Source organism: Saccopteryx leptura, chromosome 7, assembly GCF_036850995.1.
Source record: "Saccopteryx leptura isolate mSacLep1 chromosome 7, mSacLep1_pri_phased_curated, whole genome shotgun sequence".
Taxonomy (NCBI): Eukaryota; Metazoa; Chordata; class Mammalia; order Chiroptera; family Emballonuridae; genus Saccopteryx; species Saccopteryx leptura.
Genome location: NC_089509.1, coordinates 59,171,981 through 59,192,598, shown reverse-complemented (window position 1 = coordinate 59,192,598; position 20,618 = coordinate 59,171,981). Strand labels below are relative to the sequence as shown.

Sequence of the window (20,618 nt, the reverse complement as noted above, 5' to 3'; positions counted from 1 at the left end):
TTTCTCTCCAAATAGCTGAACCATGGGAAACAAATTTCCCTACAGTGAATTTTTAATAAACGCAAGCTATATCAGAGTAAAGAAAAGCGCTAGTTTTAGCTGTTCTGCAATTTACAGAAGATGTTGGCTTTTTACTTCCTACAAAATTCTCTTCTTTGTGCTGTTATTTTTTTCATGTTTATCCATTTATAAAAATTATATAATGGGGTGGGGGGAGCCCTATTTGGCCATTTTTTTTTATATATTTTATTTATTTATTTTTAGAGAGAGAGGAGAGAGAGAGAGAGAGAGAGAGAGAGAGAAGGGGAGGAGCAGGAAGCATCAACTCCCATATGTGCCTTGACCAGGCAAGCCCAGGGTTTTGAACCGGCAACCTCAGTGTTCCAGGTTGACGCTTTATCCCACTGTGCCACCACAAGTCAGGCTATTTGGCCATTTTTTGATATTTATAATGCTCTGAGAAGGGGCCTGGAGTTTCAATTAAGTTTATTAAATGCAACAATTTATAAGCAAGCTAATAAAAACCGCAAAGCACAATAATAAGTGGAAAGCGTTTGTAAAAAGCAGCCTTTTTTAACCTATAGAGGAAACAACCCGAGCAGCAGACCAGTTGACTGAATTTCTCGGCATGAAGAGTGGGAGGAGGGGAACAGCGACGGGGTGGACAGAGGAGGAGGGAGAAGCCGCCTCTCTGATGGGGCAGTTAGTTCTGCTTCCTCTTCAAAACGTTCCTCTCATGTTCTCTTTTTGGTTCACTTGCTCCTTCAAAATACCGCTCTGAGGGAAACCAGAAGTGACGATCACCAGGAAGGAGGTACTGGAGTCGGGAAACCTAGATCTATATATAAGGGCCCACTGAAGCCAGGGTGTCGGGAGAAATGGCGGTGTTTCCGAAGCTTCTCCCCCAACCCCGTCTCTTCTCTAGGGCTGGTGACCAACTTGGACCCACGGGAGCCCAGCCTCAGGTAGGTGTCCTTGCCTCCCTGGGAAGAGGAGGAAATAAGGACACGAGGGGAAAAGTGCTTGACTGTCCAGCAGTCACAAGGAACAGACAGCCTCCCAAATAGCCCTTCCTAACTCTGCTTCTGATTTTTTTTATGACACAAAGTCTCAAAAAACTGTTGGGTGTTTTGACAGTTTATCGCTTAGGAATTTGAGAATCCATATTCCTGACTGGTGAATTTATTACAGATGTTATAGTACACTCTATGCAGCTGAGTATTTCAATGAAAAAGCGTGGTTGCCACAAGAAACTGCCCGGGATTCTGGAAGCCAGCCCCTTTCTTTTGTGCCAAGTCAAAGGCCTTAGGTTACAAGATGTGAGGTACTTTCCAGACAAAACAAAGTGGTAATTTAGTATTAACTGACCAAAATTGTTTACTTTTCTATTACCGACATACTTATTTTGGGAGATGATACTGTTCAAAAAGAGGCCGTGTGGCAGTGTGGTCGCCCTGCACTGGGTCTGACCCTTCCTAGGTGGATACTCTGGCTAGGGAACTTGACCTCTCCCCTTCCTCGGTTTTGTCCTAGGAATGATACAAGGATAATGATGGTGGGCTGTAACAAGTACATGAGAAAAATGTTTGCAAAGTGGTTGCCACAGTGTCTGGCCGAGGTATAAAATAATAATAAACATCATAAGTATTTAAGCCCTTTCCACAGGAAACTTGAGCTGAGAAAGATCCATTTGCTGCCAATTCCATTGTCATAACTTCAAGGCTGCTTCAGCACACAATGCTATTTAAATTAATAATTAACTGTACTCATTAGAAATGGGTCAAGTGAATGGGTAAAACTCATTAATTTAAAATTTCAGTGAGGGAAGCCACTGGGCCAATAATTTTCTCTGTCAGGTTGGAAAAGAAAGAGAAGGGAAAGGAAGGGAAGGGAAGGGAAGGGAAGGAAAAATAAAGGCCATTTCATTTGTGCAAGAATTCTTGAGGTATATACCATGCTAGGGTCCGGTGAGGGCCTGGTTCTCCAGAGGGGTGGGTCAGTAAGGACTAAGATCATGGGCAAGCACAGTGGCTCCTGACCACAGTAGCAGGCACAGACTCTGAAACATGAACGGCTTTGCTCCGCTGGGCAAACCAACCTCACCTTGGTGCCATAATGTATATGGCTGAAAAATGAAGGTAATAAAATAATTTAGTCTGAATTCTTAGACCAAAAGATTGACAGGTCTTTCAAGGAAAGGCTTTTTTTCTACATATATTTGTATATTTGTGTATAAGGTCATACTTTCATTGTTTCCTCTTAGTAGGCCAGTTACTTAGCTGACATACCAATTTTAAGCGTTATTTAGCTGGTGGTCCTTCTCAGATGCAACGGGAAAAGGCAGCTACTATTTCCCTGATACATTCACTGTCATACATTATTCCCAATGGTTGTCATTAGAACACATCTTTTATTTTATTTGTAAAAGAAAAGGTAAAACAAACAAGCAAATCTCCTGATATACAAACTCCGGTTTGGAGAGAATTTCCAGAGCTGCAGGGTCCTCTTGTAACTTATTCTGGTCACGGAGACAGGGCTAAAGGCTTTACCTTTTCCAGGAAGATGGGTGTGTGAGAACTCAGTTAATTGGGATTTTGAGGATGTCTTTTTTTCCTTGAGATCTACCTTTAAGGGTCAAAGTAAACAGTTTTTATGTGGGGAATTGGAATGACATCCACATGGTATATTTCACTTTTTGACCCATTACATTATAACATCATCTGTCCTGCTGCCACACTAGAAACCTCGGCACCATCCTGCCTTCTCCCTCTCACTCACCCATCTCCAGCTAGTGACAGAGTCTGAACAGGCCCATCTGAGAGTGTCCTTGAACCCATGGCATTTCCATGGCACTGTGACAGCCTGAGAAGCTATGAGTTCTGCACTTTTTTACTTCGTATTCTGAGCGTTAGGCCCGGCATACAGGACATCCTCAGTAAATGTGTGCTGAAGGCTGGGTGAAATTATGACTCTGCACGGGTGACCAAGAATCAGCAGAATATAAAACATTGTGGTAGCTTTAGGCCTTGTGGATAACTACATGATTATGGCAAAAACCCAGATCACTGTATTTGGCATCAAATATCATTCATAGCTTCTAATATTTACTAAAAATTATTTTTTAGTTTTCCAAAATAATAAATCATTTCTTTGTTAGTTGAAAATTTTCTTGGTTGAGGCTACTCTTAATCAAGTCTCTTTTAAGATAATTCTTTCCTCTTCTTTTATCACCTACAAGCCATAAAAATGTTTAAACACAGAGTACTCATATATTAAGTGCCATAGAGTTGAGGGTACTAAAGAAGGCAAATTTAAATGTGCAGCTTGTTTACCATGAGATAGACTTGGAGGTGCCCACAGCTACAGGATCACAGGATTAGAAGGGCCCGTGTTTGCTGCAGGAGAGAGAGAAACTTCCTGTCCTGCCCCCTTTCTGTGGCTGCTTGTAGCCACAGGCATGAATAGATAATGACCCATTTACAAAGGGAAAAGAAAAGTATTCATAGACAGGAAACCTGGAGTGAGAGCAGCTCTCATTCAACCAAGTTAGATGGCTAAAATAAGGGAGATAAAGAATTCCATTCAGCAAAAGCATCAATATACGTGCAGCACTGTATGCAAGACATTCTGTCAGGTGTCTAGAAAGAGCATCTTTGGAAGCTCCGGGTGAAAATTCAACCCCTTGGCCCTGGCCGACTGGCTTAGTGGTACAGCGTTGGCCCAGCATATGTAAGTCCCGGGTTCAATTCCTAGTCAGGGCACACAGGAGAAACAACCATCTGCTTCTCCATCCTTCCTTCCCATCTCCCTCTCTTCCTTCTCATAGCCATGGCTTGAATAGTTTGAGCAAAGTTGGCACCGGGCACTGAGGATGGCTCCATGGCCTCACTTTAGGCCCTAAAATAGCTCAGTTGCCAAACAATGGAGCAGTGGCCCCAGACAGGCAGAGCATCGCCTAGTAGCAGGTTTCCCAGGTGGATCGCGGTCAGGGTGCATGCATGAGTCTGTCTCTGCCTCCCGGCCTCTCAATTAAAATAAATAAATAAAAACAAAAAACAATTCACCCCCTTGCAATACCTAATTTCCATTCATTCTCAAGCTGACACCAGCCCCACCAGAGCAACTGGCCACAGGTTGGGAGGAGCTGCCTCCAAGGAAAGGTACAAATCATGCCGTAGCTAAGAGCTTGGTTCTAGGGTCAAAGAGGCCTGCATTTAAATCCTTATTCTGCTACTTGCAAGCCATGTGAATCTTGGGTACATTATTTAACCTTTCTGAGCCTTAGTTTCCTCATCTGTAAGTGGGGGAGAATAACATCAGCACCCCAGGCTATGCCTAGAATGCCATAAGTGTTCAATGAGTAGAAGTTATCATTATTACTAGTTATTTATGGTAACCTGAAGTAACACAATCCTATTATGATTCCATTCACATGCCACCTAGGCCAAGTCAGTCTTCCTGACTCTAAATAGAACACAAACTGAAAGCCTGGCTGAATGAATCTTAGTCAATGTCCTGCTGCCTTATTGAGAGCTGATAATGTTTCCATATAGTCTACTGTTCCATTCTCAGTGTTGCTTTACTCTTGATATTAAAAACGGTTTCCTCTTAGTAAACAGGAACCAGGAAGCGGTGACGCCAAGCAGCATAGACACTCTGGTACTCACGGCCGCCTTCCCTGTCCTGTCCAGCTTTGCTGTGAGTTTCCGTGAGGGTTTGGGTGGTGAGAAAGTGATATTTCAGGCGCAGATGGTAGTGTTTCAACTAAAGTCTATTTTGTAAAGTCTATGAATTTACTCAGCATCAAGTGACCAGAGGGGGTGTATCTAAAACCATGGAGTTCCAGGAAAGAAAAAGAATAAATTAGGTTGCAGTTTATCCAAAAGATTTAAAATGTGATTTACCTGTGGGCCAGTTCCTGATTTCAAGTGAAAACCAAAAACAAGTTCAAGGTTCACTATTTTTTCCTCATTTTCTTCAGGTTCACCTACTGAGTCCTAAAACAGAAAACCGAACACCATTTTTTTTCTATGTACGGTTGTTACTTTCACTTCTTATGTAAAAGAGATGATGCCCCAGCACTTGATTTTCCATTCTAATCTATTGTTTTAACTTTCAGTTATTTTTTGGATTAGGCTTCAAATTTCGATTACTTAAAGCAAGAGAAATGACATCTTATGCTTTTGAGAACTTTCCCAAATGATTTATCTCATGTATTACAGATTGAACTTCACCACCTTACATTTAAAAAGTGCATGTTGTGCAATTGTACCCTAGAAACATACCTAGTGCCTGGAGATGTACTGAGAGACTTCACCCTGACAGTTTCACATACTCAGAACATTTACAAGCTATTCTCAAAGAGGAATTATGCAGTTCTGAGATCATATGTGGACAGGGAGGACCAAGCAGAGGAACAAGTGAACTTCCTAAGGCTTAGAGATGGAAAACCATAATTGTTAGTGAATGGCAGGAATTCTGTATGTTAAGTGCAAGTATCTACTCATTGTATAACAAAGTGAACCATACACTTTTTGACTATATTCAAGAGCAGGGGTCCCCAAACTTTTTACACAGGGGGCCAGTTTACTGTCCCTCAGACCATTAGAGGGCCGGACTATAAAAAAAAACTATGAACAAATCCCTATGCACACTGCACATATCTTATTTTAAAGTAAAAAAACAAAACGGGAACAAATATAACATTTAAAATAAAGAACAAGTATATTTAAATCAACAAACTGACCAGTATTTCAATGGGAACTATGCTCCTCTCACTGACCACCAATGAAAGAGGTGCCCCTTCCGGAAGTGCGGTGGGGGCTGGATAAATGGCCTCAGGGGACCTCATGTGGCCTGCGGGCCGTAGTTTGGGGACCCCTGTTCAAGAGGATATGTCACACATACTAATATGTGGTTCAAACAGGCAGCCTACCACCCCAAAATGCAAGTGAACACCCAGAGCTCTAGAGTGTGATTCCTTCAGTGACTTATGAGTAGACAAGGTTTCTCCAGAGCCAGGGAGCAGGCCTGAGGTCAGCACTTCTATCCTCTAGCCCCCAAGGCAGCGGTTCTCAACCTGTGGGTCGTGACCCCGGCGGGGGTCTAACGACCAAAACACAGGGGTCGCCTAAAGCCATTGGAAATACATATTTTATTTAAAAATGTATTGTATGATAAATATGTATTTTCCGATGGCTTTAGGCGACCCCTGTGTTTTGGTCGTTCGACCCCCACCGGGGTCGCGACCCACAGGTTGAGAACCGCTGCCCTAAGGTGACATGTGTGCTTCTTATCATGAATGTATTATTAATATTTCAACTCTCATGGAATAGGGGTGTTCAATTTAGGCACATCCTAAACATCATTCAAAGTGTCTTTTTTTGGACATACATAGTTCAGTTTCACTTCAAACAACAGTTCCCAACATTGGCAAATTTAGGTGTGGAGGTGGCACAGGTGCATAAGTCAATAAAAGTAGCATATTCTCAGTAAAAAAAACACCTTACTTACCTTAATTAGTGGTGGAAAGTGAAACAAGTTTAGATAATCGTGGGTTAATTTCTCAATGGCTGACTGAAAATAAAATCACATGACTTTATTAATGATCTGATAATGCCAAGAGGATTAAAATTATTGTGCACATATAAAGGCATTCTTAATTTATATAGTTCATAAACTATCTTGGGGGTGTTAATAGCCAACATCTATTGAGAATAAACCTGATTGTTCACAGTACTATATGCAGCTTGTAATTATTTAATGGAACAGGAAGATATTTAAAAGTTTAAATCTCAGACGAAACAATAAATAAAATCATTCTTCAAACACCAGTATAGTCATGATAAGCTAATGTTTTAGTGCATAGAATGTGGTTGTTACCCTGAGTATCTGGGAAAAACAACAAAGAACATGAATATATCACCAGAGACTTTCATTAAGGCTGAAATCTCACTAAAGGGTTTGTTGCATTGTAAGGGCTTAGTTTCTGTGTCCAACACTCCCTCCCCCAACAAAGCACAAAGAACTCATAGAGGAAAGGAGGACAGTTTAAATTATTACAATCCTGTTTTATACTCATCAGGTATAATCCAGCTTTTCAATGAACTGAACATATGATGTAGAGAGTAAAAAAGAGCCAATGTGAGAAAAATTAGATGCATTTTATCATGTGGAATGAAAGCTGCTGACACCTGACGATGTGATGAACACTTATGGGATGCTCGGCCCTGTTCCTTGTACGGGGCCCCTCCTCCCGAAAGCTGCCGGGCACGGGCAGAAGGGAGCCAAGGCAGGCTCTTGGGGACAGCTGGGTCACAGAGGGGTAGATGGAGAGACCGCGCCAGTGGTTAGTTTTATGACCTACCATTTAAGGGCTCTTTGAGAAGGCATACAACAATTCCTGTGCCTGCCTCAGTGAGAGAGCAGAGAATGAAGGGCCCATTCTCCCCACAAGTGTGTGTGTGTAACACTTCTGACAAGTACTGCGAAGCCTCCTCTATTCTGGAGGTACTCACCCAGAATCCTATCCCCAAAGGCCCAGCCTGAGCATTGTTTATCCTCAGTACCCCAAGAGTGTAGGCAGGGCCCTCGCAGAGCAAATTTCCATGACTTTTCCCCCTCAATCTTTCCCTCTCATGTAAGCTTATTTGTCAGATTCACCCGCCATCCGGCGGCATTCAATGGAGTGTTGGCTGCTGGCTGTACCCCATTACGCGGCTGCTCTAGTACAGCCAGGCTCTGCTAGTTAGGCGGAGGGTCCACACGCCCGACTTCTGTGACTCAGCCCTCTGAGGACCAGCTGTCTTTCGTGCACATGCAGACTCATGTGGGAGCTTGAGGGGCGTCTCAAGTTCCCCCAGCAATGCCAGTCACACCGTATTCTGGAGCTCGGGAGCAGAGGACACTGAGCTGACCCCCGCCCCCCTCTGGCAGCTCCCAACAATGGCTTTTTCTTTTTGCATGTGTTTCCTGGCTCCTTGGCAGCACGAACCCTGATTCTGTAGAGCTTTTTCAGCCTTCGGCTTGTGTGACACTATTCTCTCTCCCTGTGCTACTTCCTGCCTGCAGACAACTCTCTCACTACGGTGTCCCTCCTTCTCTCCACTCACGCTTTCACTACATTAGTGAGGCCTCGGTGTTTGCATTACAGCCTCTGAACTAGTCTTTCAAATCCCAGCCTTTCCTTTCTAACCTACTGTACAACTTCCAGGAGCAAAGTTTTAAACACGTCAATTCTCAAAACTTCCAACAGTACGCCCAGTTCCTAGACCCAGGCCTGAAGCCATGGAGTGTCCACCTCCTTCCTGCTTTATGTACCGAGTTCACCTCCTCTACACCTAGGCCTCTGTCGGACAGACCCTGCTCTTTCACATCCCCCTCTGCGCTCTCTCTCTCTCTCTCTCTCTCTCTCTCTCAACTCCTTATTTTCTCTGTCTTTCTTTTCCCACTCCTGTCTACTTTCCAAATTCTGGGCTTCCTTCAAGATCCAGCTCAGGGGCCACCCACTCCCTGACATTTTTCCTCTGTGTCTCCTCCCACCCCCCCCACCCCCCGCGCCCCTTCCAAGTGGAGATAACTAATACTATAGTTCTTGTCCTCCGACTGCCAAGACCTTAAATTATGAGAAGCTGTACGCACATGTTTTATCTCTTCTCTGGGACATAAACTCCTTCGGGGAGAATTCCTCTTTGTGTGTGCTCAGGCCCAGTCTTGCAATTAGTAGGCATTTGCCGACTTCGGTGAACAATAATAAGTTTGGACACGGCTTGCCTTAAAGCCACCAGCTGGCATGAGGGGGCAGCTAGGCTGCCCAAGGCCGCATCGGGGAATATTTAAATCACTCTGGGGTTTGGTGAGGCATCACAGCCTGCCTGCCACCCCCTTCACCCTGACTGCTCCTGAAGGAACATTGGTCCTTTTCAAAGCCGCAGAGAAGGGGCAGTGGGGGCATCTCATCGGGCAGCTGGCGAACAGTAGAAGATCTACCGAATTCATCTCTTGGATCCCTGCAACTTCTCTGTGCTAGAGAAATTAATTTCTCCTACCGTAGCCCATCTAAGCCAGCATAGCTTTTGGGGATGGACTTGCCCTCACCCAGCGGCTGAGGTTCAGTTATTTGTCAACCTTTGAGGTGCATGTATATGCATGATATTTCCTGCCCGTCTTCTGAGAGGGAAAAGACATGGAAGTTAAGGCCATGCCACCACCCAAGGGGTGCTGAGGGTTGTCAGAGCATCCTTTACAGGGGTTCACAGGATACAAGCAGAGGGTTTCTTTTCGGACCACAGAGGGGGTTCCCTAGAACGGCCAGTGTCGGGAGCTCTACCTGAGGCCAAGAGGAGAGTAGCCGGCATGTTGCTTGAGGTTTTGTGAAGGTGTGAATTTGAATGGGAAGCTGCTTTTCTACTTTTCCTTCTCTAGTCTATTGCTCTTCTTTCTAACCTGGGCCCACCCCTCCATCCACCCGCCCTGGGGTTGAGGAGGCTTGGGGAGCAAACTTGATTTTATCCTAAGATCTCTCTTGAAGCAGACCTCTGATTAATAACAACATCCGCACAGGTGCCAGCAATTCTTATTTGGTGAACTTCTTTGAGTAACTAAGAAACAAGACAAACAAACAAACAAACAAACACATCTGGTTGCTAAACTACAAAAAATAAAAGCAAGAACAACAAGGTTTAGCTTTGAAATTGTTCAAGACGGAAATTTTAGGGGCAATGTTAGAATTTCCTGAAAAAACGAGGGATTCAAATTACACATGGTGGCGTCTACCGCAGGGCCGAGTTATGATGGTCGCAAACCGAACAGAGTGCCCTTGTTACAGGGACAGCATGGCTGAGGTTTCTCCTACTCCACGGACAGGTTCTGCCACCCGGAGGGATACCTGGTGAAGGTCTCCCCTCTCTGGCCTTAAACGAAGTTGCACCCTGCTGTTCCCAGGTGGGACGCCCGCTCTGCAGGCCCGCACGGACCTAGGCCGGGTCCTCCGGCACGCGAGCTTCTCCACGGGCATCTTCCCCCCCCCCCCCGGAACACCTCCTTCTCCATCCCCTTCACCTGCTCCACACCGACGAGTTCCTCTGCTCTCACCTCCTTCTAACTTCTTCAGGGGAGCCCTTCCTCCGTTCTTCCCTGCGGCATTGCCTACATCTGTCACTTCCCCGGGAGGGCATGATTAATACCTCTCTTTTCCACTAGACTAGAGACTTCCTGAGGACCTGGGGATGGCTTCTGCTGCGTCAGGTATTAACCCTTTTCTCACTGGGTTATGAAGAGGAAGGAGGGGCCCCGGGGGCAGCAGCTGACAGCTGACCTGCCTCCCCCCCAGCCAGCCCTGTGTGTCCCCAGCCACCAGCACACCACACGCTCCTGGCGGAGGAGGAGCTGGGGCGGATCTGCTCGCGGCAGAGGAGGAGCTCGGGGCGGATCTGCTGACCGCCCTCCCTTTCCGAGGTACCTTTAAATGAATGATATGCCCCTTGGAGATGATGCCCATGTCTTTCAAGTCTTCTTCCTCCAGAAGAAGCAGTCGCTTTCCTGTAATGTTGTTCTCCTTAAACAAGCTCGCATATACACTCATCTCTGCCGAGGAGTCACCTGGAGGAAGGGATTAGGAGGCATAAAAAAAAAATTAAACTAAATTATGCCCAAAGCAAAGTTAACTCCACAAATTAAGAAGAGAAATTATTTCACTTGCCTTTTGTGACGAGCTCTTGAACCCAAAGGTACTGTGAAAGAGAGGACACACATATATATATAGTTTTGAAGATTCATACATAGTTGGTGGCCGGACTTAACAGTGAAACCTGCAGTTCTCAGGTGATGCAAATATCTTCAATTCTTGGCTTAACCACAAAGGTAAAATAGAAAATTTTCTATGATTTTAAAACTTCAAGCTTTCAAATTGGAGCTACCTCTCTCTCTCTTTGGGGGTCTTGGACAGTTGGGGGACGTTTGTTTTCCTTCTTCTTTGGGAGATATTGAAAAACCCTTTCAAGAAGGTTCTCATAATAATGATTTTCCATTTGTGTCCCTGGGGCTTTTCAGGGGCACTGGTTTACCTGGCAACTGTAATAGTAACAGGGACCACACAGCATTCGACAGAAACGGGTAGGATGTGTCCTTTGGTCCAGGGCTGGTCATGAAGTAGTCATGTAGCCCAAGACAAGTTAAAGCGTGCAGCTTCCCACATAGAATGAGGTTGGACCCAGTGACCTTCAGTCCTTGAATTTCACTTGGTGCATGTTTACTGGAACCTTCTCACATTACCCTGGTCAAGGGAGGCCAGGCCCAGTGCCACCAATTCTCTGGGGAGCCCTTGATCCTAGAATTTTATTTAAATGGTTTGAAAATCATGGAACCCGGGGCAGACTAAAAATAGCCTTTTAAAAAATTTCTTCTCAAATTAGATGCACCAACTTTGCAGGAACATTAGAGTCACCGAGCTCTGACAACAGGACGCAGCAGAAAAAACAGAGAGGTGCCAAGTTTCCCTTCCCCATCAGAGCCTGAGATCAGCTCGTGGTGGAAGCAGTCGTATGTCACCCAATGCAGAGGGCAGGGAGGAAAACACCTGGGCCCAGAAAGCACGCCGAGTCAGGTCAACAGCCCTTCCTGAGAGTTTCGAGCAGTGAGTTTGTACCTCGTGGCACCTGGCCACTTCCTGGGCGGGGCCTGCTGGGGCTGGCATTATAGCTTCTCTCTTTATTTTTATGTAATGATACCTTCAGCATCAGCCCCTGAGGTCTCTGATCGAGAATTCTCAGACCTGCTTTTCTTTCTCTCTCTCTCTCTCTCTCTCTCTCTCTCTCTCTCTCTCTCTCTATATATATATATATATATATATATATATATATATATATATATTCCTTTTTGTTGAATTGTTTGGGGTGACACTGGTTAACAAAATGATACAGGTTTCAGGTGCACAATTCTACACACACCGTCTGTACCCTGTATTGCGTGTCCCAGGCTGAGTCAAGTATCTGCCCATCACCATCTATGCCCCCTCCACCCTCCTCGACTTTTCCCCACACTCCCTGCCCCCTGGCAATCACCATCTCTCAGGCCCTTTTCAGAAAGGAAACAGATACAGAGATGGAGCAGCGGAAGAAGGCTTTTCCCTCAGGGTTTCTCCCCAAGTATAGGGCACAGGTCTTCTCGTGACTTAGTCTGTCCACAGTCTCTCAGAAACAGGGGCTTCTCGGGCTCCAGCTGCGGAGACTGTCTGAGAACTCGTGTCCGTTCCTCCTCAGGAAGGTCAGCGTAAAGATGGCAAAGTGCAACCTGCCACTTTGTAACCGGCCTAAGGCAGGAAGGAAACCCCGTCTGGGGAACTGCAGTCAAGCACTGCCTTTAGCAGATCTCAACACCAGACTCAAGTCCATCCCTGGTCGTTTTAGGAACATTTAAGATCAGTTTGTTTAAAATGTGCTCATTTGGTACCCTGGCTCAGCCAGTTAGCTTTGTCACTGGTATTCACTATTGTATTCTGGAATACCTCTCAGAGCAAATAGGGAGGTGCAATCCTCTCGTAAGGTTAGAAGAGATACTTGCTGTGCTCTGGAGGCCTGGTTTTAAACACTACTGCATTAAAATAGAAAAACATGGAATTTGTCAACTTCTAGTTCCTAAGGCCCGAGCCCTTCTAGCTGTCCTTTGAACTTGTGGACGAGTTCAGGAAGTACCTGCCCAGGTCAAATGAGGCATTAGCAGAAGCTGCTTACCACGTCTTCTTCAGTCCATGAGCCAATCTCAAAGGAAGGCAGCAGCTGCATGGGAAATATGAATGAAATTTTTAAAAAGTAGTATCATCATTGTGTTTTTCTTTGGTTTATCCCGTTGTCTGTTTTAGCTCTCAGCTGCTGCTCTGGCTTGGTTGAATGGAAAATAGGTTTCCTGACCTTAAGAGGAATTTTTCAGTGCTCCCAGGATTTTGCCCACAGAAGCCAATCATGTGCATCAACCTCTCAGTCACAATTCACTGCACTTTGGGAGCTGCTGCAGCCGGACTCTGTACATCTTGAGATTTTTCTCTTGGTACTTGGCATACCAACAGTCCTTTTATATCCCACCACAGGGCAGCCAAGGAATTTCTTACGTTTCTCAGATGCCAGAGTCTCCCTTGGAATTCTCAGTCAACATGAAGATTGTTTGATTATTAATGAAAATTCCAAAGCGACCATTTGGTAACCAGATGACTCATGCTTATTCTTATAGGAGAGTTTGTAAGTGTTGAACTAAATGTCTTGCTTGCATTATATCTTGATTTTGAGATTTTAAGGAAACATTTACTGATTTTAGAAAGAGAGAGGGGAAGGGAGGGGGGAGAGAGAAACATTGATTTGTTGTTCCACTTATTTATGCATTTATTGATTGATTCTTGTATATTTATGCATTTATTGATTGATTCTTGTATGTGCCCTGACTGGGGATCAAACCCGCAACCATGGCATACCGGGATGATGCTCTAACCAACTGAGCTATCTGACCAGAGCTTGCTTGCTTCCATCATATTTTTAAAACCAATGATTAGGACCCATGAATGAAGAGGCACGAGTGAAACCGGAGCTGTTCTAAGAAGCCCAGGCTGCAGAGCTGCTCTAACTGAATGAAACTCCCTCCCTGTCAGGTACACGAACATGAAAGATGACTGTGCAACAGGACTGCAGTGGGCACCATTTTCAGAGCCACTTCAGTGTGTGCCCCATGGCCATAGACTAAATAATAAATGCCTACATAATGTGAAAAATATCTAGGTCTCCTGTGACTTGAATCAGCTTGTTACAGCCATTATTAGCTTTAACTAACTTAACTTTGTCAAAATGGTTGAACTGCTCATGAGATCATGTGGCAAAGTACGATTTAACCTCCATTACAAATAATATTTTCTTGTGGGTGAGCTGGAAAAAGCTGAATCTAGTTATTTTTAATATTAGTATAAAAATCAGAGGATGGGTGAGTTGATCCTTTTAATCTGCAGGTATTTTGAACTCACACGTTCAAACCCTGCTAGGAAAGGCCTGTCGCTGCCTCCAAGGAGTTTTTTATTGAAATGGTGGTAAAACAGGTATGAACTGCACATGGAGGATCAAAGCCACCTGCATCCTGGTTCACTCAGTGCCCAACGGAGTGCCTGGTATACAATATCTGGTAAATTTTTGTTGAACAATTTGTTGGGATGAATGAAATTGAAAGGTGCTTTCACTAAAATGCTAAGTTCTTCAGTACAGAGTTTACTGTGTGTGAGTGTGACAGGGAAAAGGGAGAGTTTCATAGACAAGTTGGAGGAATGGAAGGCACAGCGGCTCGAGCTGGCTCCTGCAGTGGATGAAGAGCAGTGACTGCAGATGAGGAGAAGCCACAGGACAAGACCCTGGCAGTGGGGGGGTGGGGGTGGGGGGAGGAGGACAGGCGTGGCACGTTCGCCTACCCAGAGCACCAGACCCAGTGCGTATGTATGTACCAGGATAAAGGGAAATGCGGCCAACTCGGGGGCCAGGCAGAATTTCCTTTAAAACTCACTAGTCACAATGACTATGAATGTGTAGAGTCTGAGCATTATAGATAAGTTGCAATGGCATAACTCGCTACTCCTCCCTATAGTCTGTTAGGTTCATGGACTGATTTCCTCAGGACTGCCTCTCCCTCCTCTGAGCTACCTGGTATACATGGGAATCACCTGCTTAATAATGCGGAAAGGAGAACGACGTGAGTAATAGGATCTAAAACTGATATTGATCGGAGAAAATACATGACAAGTTTTATTTCTTCCTAGGGCACCTGAATGTAGCTGCAGAAACGCGTTGTTTCCTTTTCCCGTCATGGAAGCAAATGTGAAGTAAGGAGCGATTTTTGATTAGTTCAAGCAACAACCGACTAAGTTATGGAAAGACTTCCCTGCATCAGAGCTGGCTCTTATAAGGAGTGGAGGGATGTGCAGTGTTTTGATTTTTTATACCATTCTGAAATGTGGTAAACAAAATTGGTAAGTTATTTCTTGATAAGAATCAAGGTTGCAAATCAAACAACTAATCAAAACCAACACCTCTGGTTTAATGTCAAAAGGAGAGAAGTATTTTCCCGCACTCTGAGGCCAGGGAAAGGCACTGGGCTCAGTGTGACACTCGCTCTGGCTGGGTTCTTGCAGGAGGCTTGCCAAGACCGTGAGGGGAAGGCACTGCTTCAGGATGGTTTGGATTTGGCAGGACAGGAGATAAGAGTTAATGACCTCCAGCCACTCAGTGGCTTACCGTTTCTTTTGTGTTTTCTGTAACTTGTTAACACATCAGTGAATCTGTTGTAAGGTGAGTTCTAAGCCTTTCTGTCTCTCTTTGGGGATTAAAAAAAAAATCCACCTTGTGACTGACCCATTATTTTACAAATTCATTATTTACACTCCAACTGATTTCAGGCGAGAAAATTTCACACTCATGTGCATGCGTGTGACCATGATTCCTTCAAAGGATGTTGGGAATCAAATCCAACAAAGATGTGATACACACAGTAACACATAACAAAGGGATTTACTGTCAAAACGTTTATTGTAAAATGGAGTCTTAAAACAAAAGAAAGCAAGCAAAGTTCACATCAAGATGAAATTTAGGGCACCAACTCAGATTTCTGAATACATTGTGGACTTTGTGCGGGAATATCAAATTCCAACCATGAAGTCAATAACTGAGTAGTCTTATCACACAAGAATAAAATTTATTCTTCCATACAAACATTATACAAGATTTTGGCATAGGACTTGCTCAGAATAACATTGCAATAGAATAATTGAGAAAAAATTTTGTTAAAAAAACAATAAAGTGATAATGCCATCTATTCAAAGCTCACACTCAAAGAATATAAATATTTTCTATTATTTAGTACAAAAATTTTAAAACAGTGGAAAAGTAGTATGTGCAGTGTATTCTACGTGATATTAAAAGATATATTATTCTGCACACAATGTAAAATAGTTAATGTAGGTGCTTGAAACTCTACTTGGAAGTAAATGATCACATGCCAGAAAACTTGTCACAGGCAATGAAGTGCAAACGAAGTTAGAATCAGAGGACACTAACTAGTCCCCCAGATTTCCTGGTAGACACTCCCTTTTCATCACAGAAATGCTGCATTTAGAGCTGTCAGCCTATGCTACAGTCAAAAGAACAGAACATATTCTTTTCTCTGGCAATGCTTAAAATCTAAGCAGGAAAACAGTCTTATTCAAAAGCAGCAAGAGGTACCTGATTATAGAAAAATTATGCTCTATTATATATGTGGTTTGGTGAGATCGCTAATTTCAAAAGGCTGCAACAAATCGAGTATATCAAAAGAAAGTTCTAAGGTATCAACATTTAATTCAAAATAATGATCTTTCACAGAATTCTTATCATTCCAATGAAAACTCTAAAAATAAAGTACATCATAGTACTACAGAAGTCATTTCGGATCTCTCCCAAACACTCCCACCCCAAATTTCTTGATTTAAATGGGGATCAAATTTGAATTCTTTAGCTGGTGGTAAAGTCTAACAAATCTGCTGAATGTTAAAAATCACTGGCTAAAAACTGTCAACAGTTCCACAATATTGAAAACAAGACAGCTATGTGGCTGTAACCTATTCCCATTAGTTATTTAAGAAAAATATTAAATTGTGATTTTGCTAAAAAAAAAAAAAAAAAAAAAGAAAGATCGTTAAGAAAGGGCCCCTTTAAATTAACCTGGCTACTTTGCAGAATTGTAGCTACCTCAGCGATGTTTTTCTTAATAGTTACATCAGTGAAACAGGAGAGTAAATTTAGATGTTTCATAAAGTTTCTACCAGCATTCTTATGGGGAAAGAGACCATGTCCACAAGTGGGGAATATCGGATGGAATTCTTTATTGGGTGCGACTGTCCCGGGCATTCGGGATGTTACCATTTTTGGCACTGGGCACCAAATATACCCCCAGTCACCAAGACAAGCACAAATATGCCCCAGCACTCCCAAATCCTTTTAGGTAATAATAGCACAGCACCACCTCGATGAGAACCACTCGTAGGGTGCCATCAAATTCTACATAATCTTTAAGACCACTTTAAAATTCCGTCGCTCTGAGTCAGGTTTCAGGGATGTCCAAAACCCTAGAAAGATACTGACTTGGAACAGAGAGTAAAATAGCCAGTGCCATACGGTAACTATCCACAACCTGTGTCTTGCTGGAGAACAGCCGTAAGCTGATCACTGAGGTGACCCATCTGTGGCACCCTAAATCCTTACAGTTTCTTGACGGGAGTACTGAGTTATGACCATTTCTGGAACACTGGTGGGAAATGGTAGCTATTGAAAGATTAAAGAAATATTACCTAATTAACGGTAAATCTGGGCCTGGGTACAGAATTCTAGATTACCTTTCTCTTTTAGCCTTAATTGGTTTTTCTATTAATAAAGCAAAATTTTAATCATACTAGATTTATATGTAAAGGAAAAAAATGTCAGTTTCATTCAGTTCATATATTCTAAATTTACTGCTGATTATTCATAAATGAGAGGCAAGTTTTACATTTTTGCATAAAGTGCACAGATTCCGTAACGAGCCCACAGAGTTTCCCTTGTCAGCGAGGCCTTTCCTGGCCACACGTTAAAGCACCTCCACACGCCCCATGTGCCTTATCCCCCTTCCCTGCTTCACTTTTCGGCATGCCCTTATCACACAGTTTCATCCCACACGGCACGTTAGCTTGTCTACTGTTGACCTCCATTCTCTAGCACTTACGTTCCACAAGTACAAAGATTTTTGTCTAGCTGTTCCCTAGAATAGTACCTGGCACAGAGAAGGGGCTCGATGAATATCTGTGGAATGAATGACTTTATCTTTGCCTGGTAAAATGTGCCAGAGGCTTTTAAACTACCCTCTTTGGTTCTCTCCTTCAAGCTGCTGAGTCATAGTGCCCCAGAGCATGCTGGGATGTCAAGAGTTGAAACCTGTCCCTTCTGCTCCATTCCTGTATTTTCTGCTTGAGTGGCTTGGTTTGAGTCAGGGAGCATGGACAGGATGCTTATTTAAGTGAGTGCCTGTTTGTCACCAGTACAATGTTGTGGTATGCATGGATCTGTACCCATGTGTCAGACTGGATGAAAGGCTTGCCTACCCTTGCTGTGTTTACTTAATCTGTGGATGGTAGTTTCAAAGAGCAACAGAATAAATCCAGAGCGCATACTCTTTCCTGGAGCACTTTTAATTTCATCTCATACTAAACGGATACCACTTGAAGTTGATAGTTTTCCAGAAAGTTACTGAAACCACTTATTTTTCAGTGTCTTTTCAGTGGCATAATTACAGTAGTTAACATTACCATGGGTCTGGTCCTTAAGTGTTTCACATGTATTATTTCACAATAATAATAATAATAATAATAATCCTAACAATCCTTTGAAGGAGGTACTATTATCATTATATAGTACCACGTTAAAGATGAGCAAACAGACATACAGAAGTTAAATAATTCGTCCAAGATTGTAGAGCAAACAGACCCAGAGCTCTGGATCATGATCCGACTTCAGAGCCCTCTCTTTATCGTTCTACTTATGTAGGCTGTTCCACATCTTGCACCCAGAATATTTTGTTATTTTTCTCCAAATAAAGCTGGAACAGGGTATTGATCATTCTGTGGTATTTTTCAGCTCTTAATGGGTATTAGAAGAAGCATGCCAGGCTTCAAATTCCAAGAGGCTTTTTATGATCAAGTATACTTGGAAACAGTATTAGATGTCTATGATGACATCCTTTCTTACGTCTTCCATAAAAAGAATCACCAAAAGTACTTTGATTTAATAGTCAAATGAACGGCACTGCTCTCTAATTTAGGCTGAAAAAAAGTCTTTGTTCTTTTGCCTTTTTATTTTTATGTAACTACAAATCTTCTGTAGGTTTTTAAAAGTGTTTTATAGTTTAAACAAACTTTATTTAACAAATATGTGATAATGTTCGGAGAATGTCTGTCTGGTACCCAGGATTTAAAGTAGCAGCTCCATCCACTTCTCTCTGTAATATCAGCATCGCTTAGTCTGGGTACAAAAAAGATAGCTCTGAAAGGCTACATTTGATATAAAAAGAACCCTTCATCCTGCCTAAGTAATGAAAAGTTATTTTTGCTATTCCTTTTATAATATTTCTTTCCTTCTTTAAAAAACCTATACATATACTTAGAACCCAAGATGATTAGCCCCTCTGGAAAACAAACGTGCACACACTCTCAGCCGAAGTGCAGAGTAGGCCTATATCGACATTCACACCTCCTGAAGTATCCCTTTAAGACCATATCTTTCTCTCCACATAAAGGAAAAGGTAAGCCTTAGATGACAGTGTGTTGTTGTTAAGAAGCTTCCAGGGATAGCGCTGGTATGAAAGCCTATGACATCCACTGCTGTTGTCAAATTAGAGTATTTCTTCTTCAAATGTGCTATTGAGAACACCTCTCAGGTCTTACTTTGAATAGTTGTGCCATTAGGTATTGAAAATTCTTGGCATCTATGTTTCTGAAGAAGTATTTGTATAACCTTCTTTCATCTCGACTTTTTTATCGTTGGATTTTGTAGTCACTATCAATTATTTCTGACAATAGAGTGTATTGCCACAAGAAGAAAAAAATAGTATGTTACAAGAAAATCAAGTGTCAAAGAAGAATTAAGAGTGCTTGTTCAAAATATGTTTTCTTAAGCAACTGAATAAACGAAATCAAAGCAAATCAAATACAAACTATAAAGTAGTCATTAAAGAAAAAGCCAGAACATCATTAGTTAAAAATACTATATTATATGGAATCACAAATTTCTATAATCAGGCACTACATTTGCTGATTCATATACCTTTTCTGGCTCGATTCTCCCCACCCCCTCAATTTTTCTGTGATCAAAAACCAATCAAAAGTAAAATCAATAAGGAAATGACTATCATATAAATGTAATCGACCTATAAATGCAATGCTTGGTTTTCTACCTCCTTAACTGGTTTTTGTACAGACTGAGATAACAAGTTTCTTGCGTTTCTCAAACATTTTCAATTTTATTACTTTGCTTTCTGCTTTCACTCACTATTATTATCCATGTCATTATCCTCCTCATCACCGTCATCATCATCATTGTCACCTTCTGACAAGTCAAAATCACTGAACCCCAGGGCCATGTTGACCTTCTTCCCCTTTCTCTTAGATGTGGTTTTGGAGGAATTCTGCTTGGCTTGCATGTTTATCTGCATCCCAGAATGCAGCACAGCTCCCGCTTTGTTCATTGAGAAGATATCCCCAAAGCCCATCAGCATCATGGCCTGCAGACTTTGGTTCATGCCATGGCCCTCCCCGTTACTTGTTGCTGTGATCTGACATGACATCTCTGCACTGTTTGACTCCTCTGTCTTAGATTCAAAGTAAGACTCCTCAGACATTCTTGCAGCAAGAGGCAAGAGAAGCTATCACAAGGGAAGAAAGGACAGAAGTAAAAAGAGCAATTAGGACCAATTTAAATAAAGGAAACAGATACCACAAAATTAGCAGGCACCGCACAGAAGGTAAATGATTAGGGAGATAAGTGAATGCAGAAAATTAAGTGAGAATTTATTTATTGGCAGGTTTGGGTCCAGGATAT

The 20,618-nt window shown here is 42.8% G+C and overlaps 1 protein-coding gene across 3 annotated transcripts in view; it reads right to left on the bottom strand.

Annotated features, from left to right (window-relative positions):
* Positions 1–20,618, bottom strand: part of MAP3K20 (mitogen-activated protein kinase kinase kinase 20) — a 188,437-nt gene that overhangs the window by 21,467 nt on the left and 146,352 nt on the right. For 2 of the 3 annotated variants that reach the window (XM_066345735.1, XM_066345736.1), the window contains exons 12-16: positions 12,729–12,773; positions 10,700–10,730; positions 10,460–10,599; positions 6,514–6,576; positions 4,905–4,997 (exon numbers count right to left, since the gene is read on the bottom strand). In XM_066345735.1, the coding sequence (XP_066201832.1) occupies positions 4,905–4,997; positions 6,514–6,576; positions 10,460–10,599; positions 10,700–10,730; positions 12,729–12,773 (372 nt within the window). Of the gene's footprint in view, positions 1–4,904; positions 4,998–6,513; positions 6,577–10,459; positions 10,600–10,699; positions 10,731–12,728; positions 12,774–15,526; positions 20,443–20,618 lie in introns of those variants that run through there. The other variant, XM_066345737.1, reaches the window with a different exon arrangement.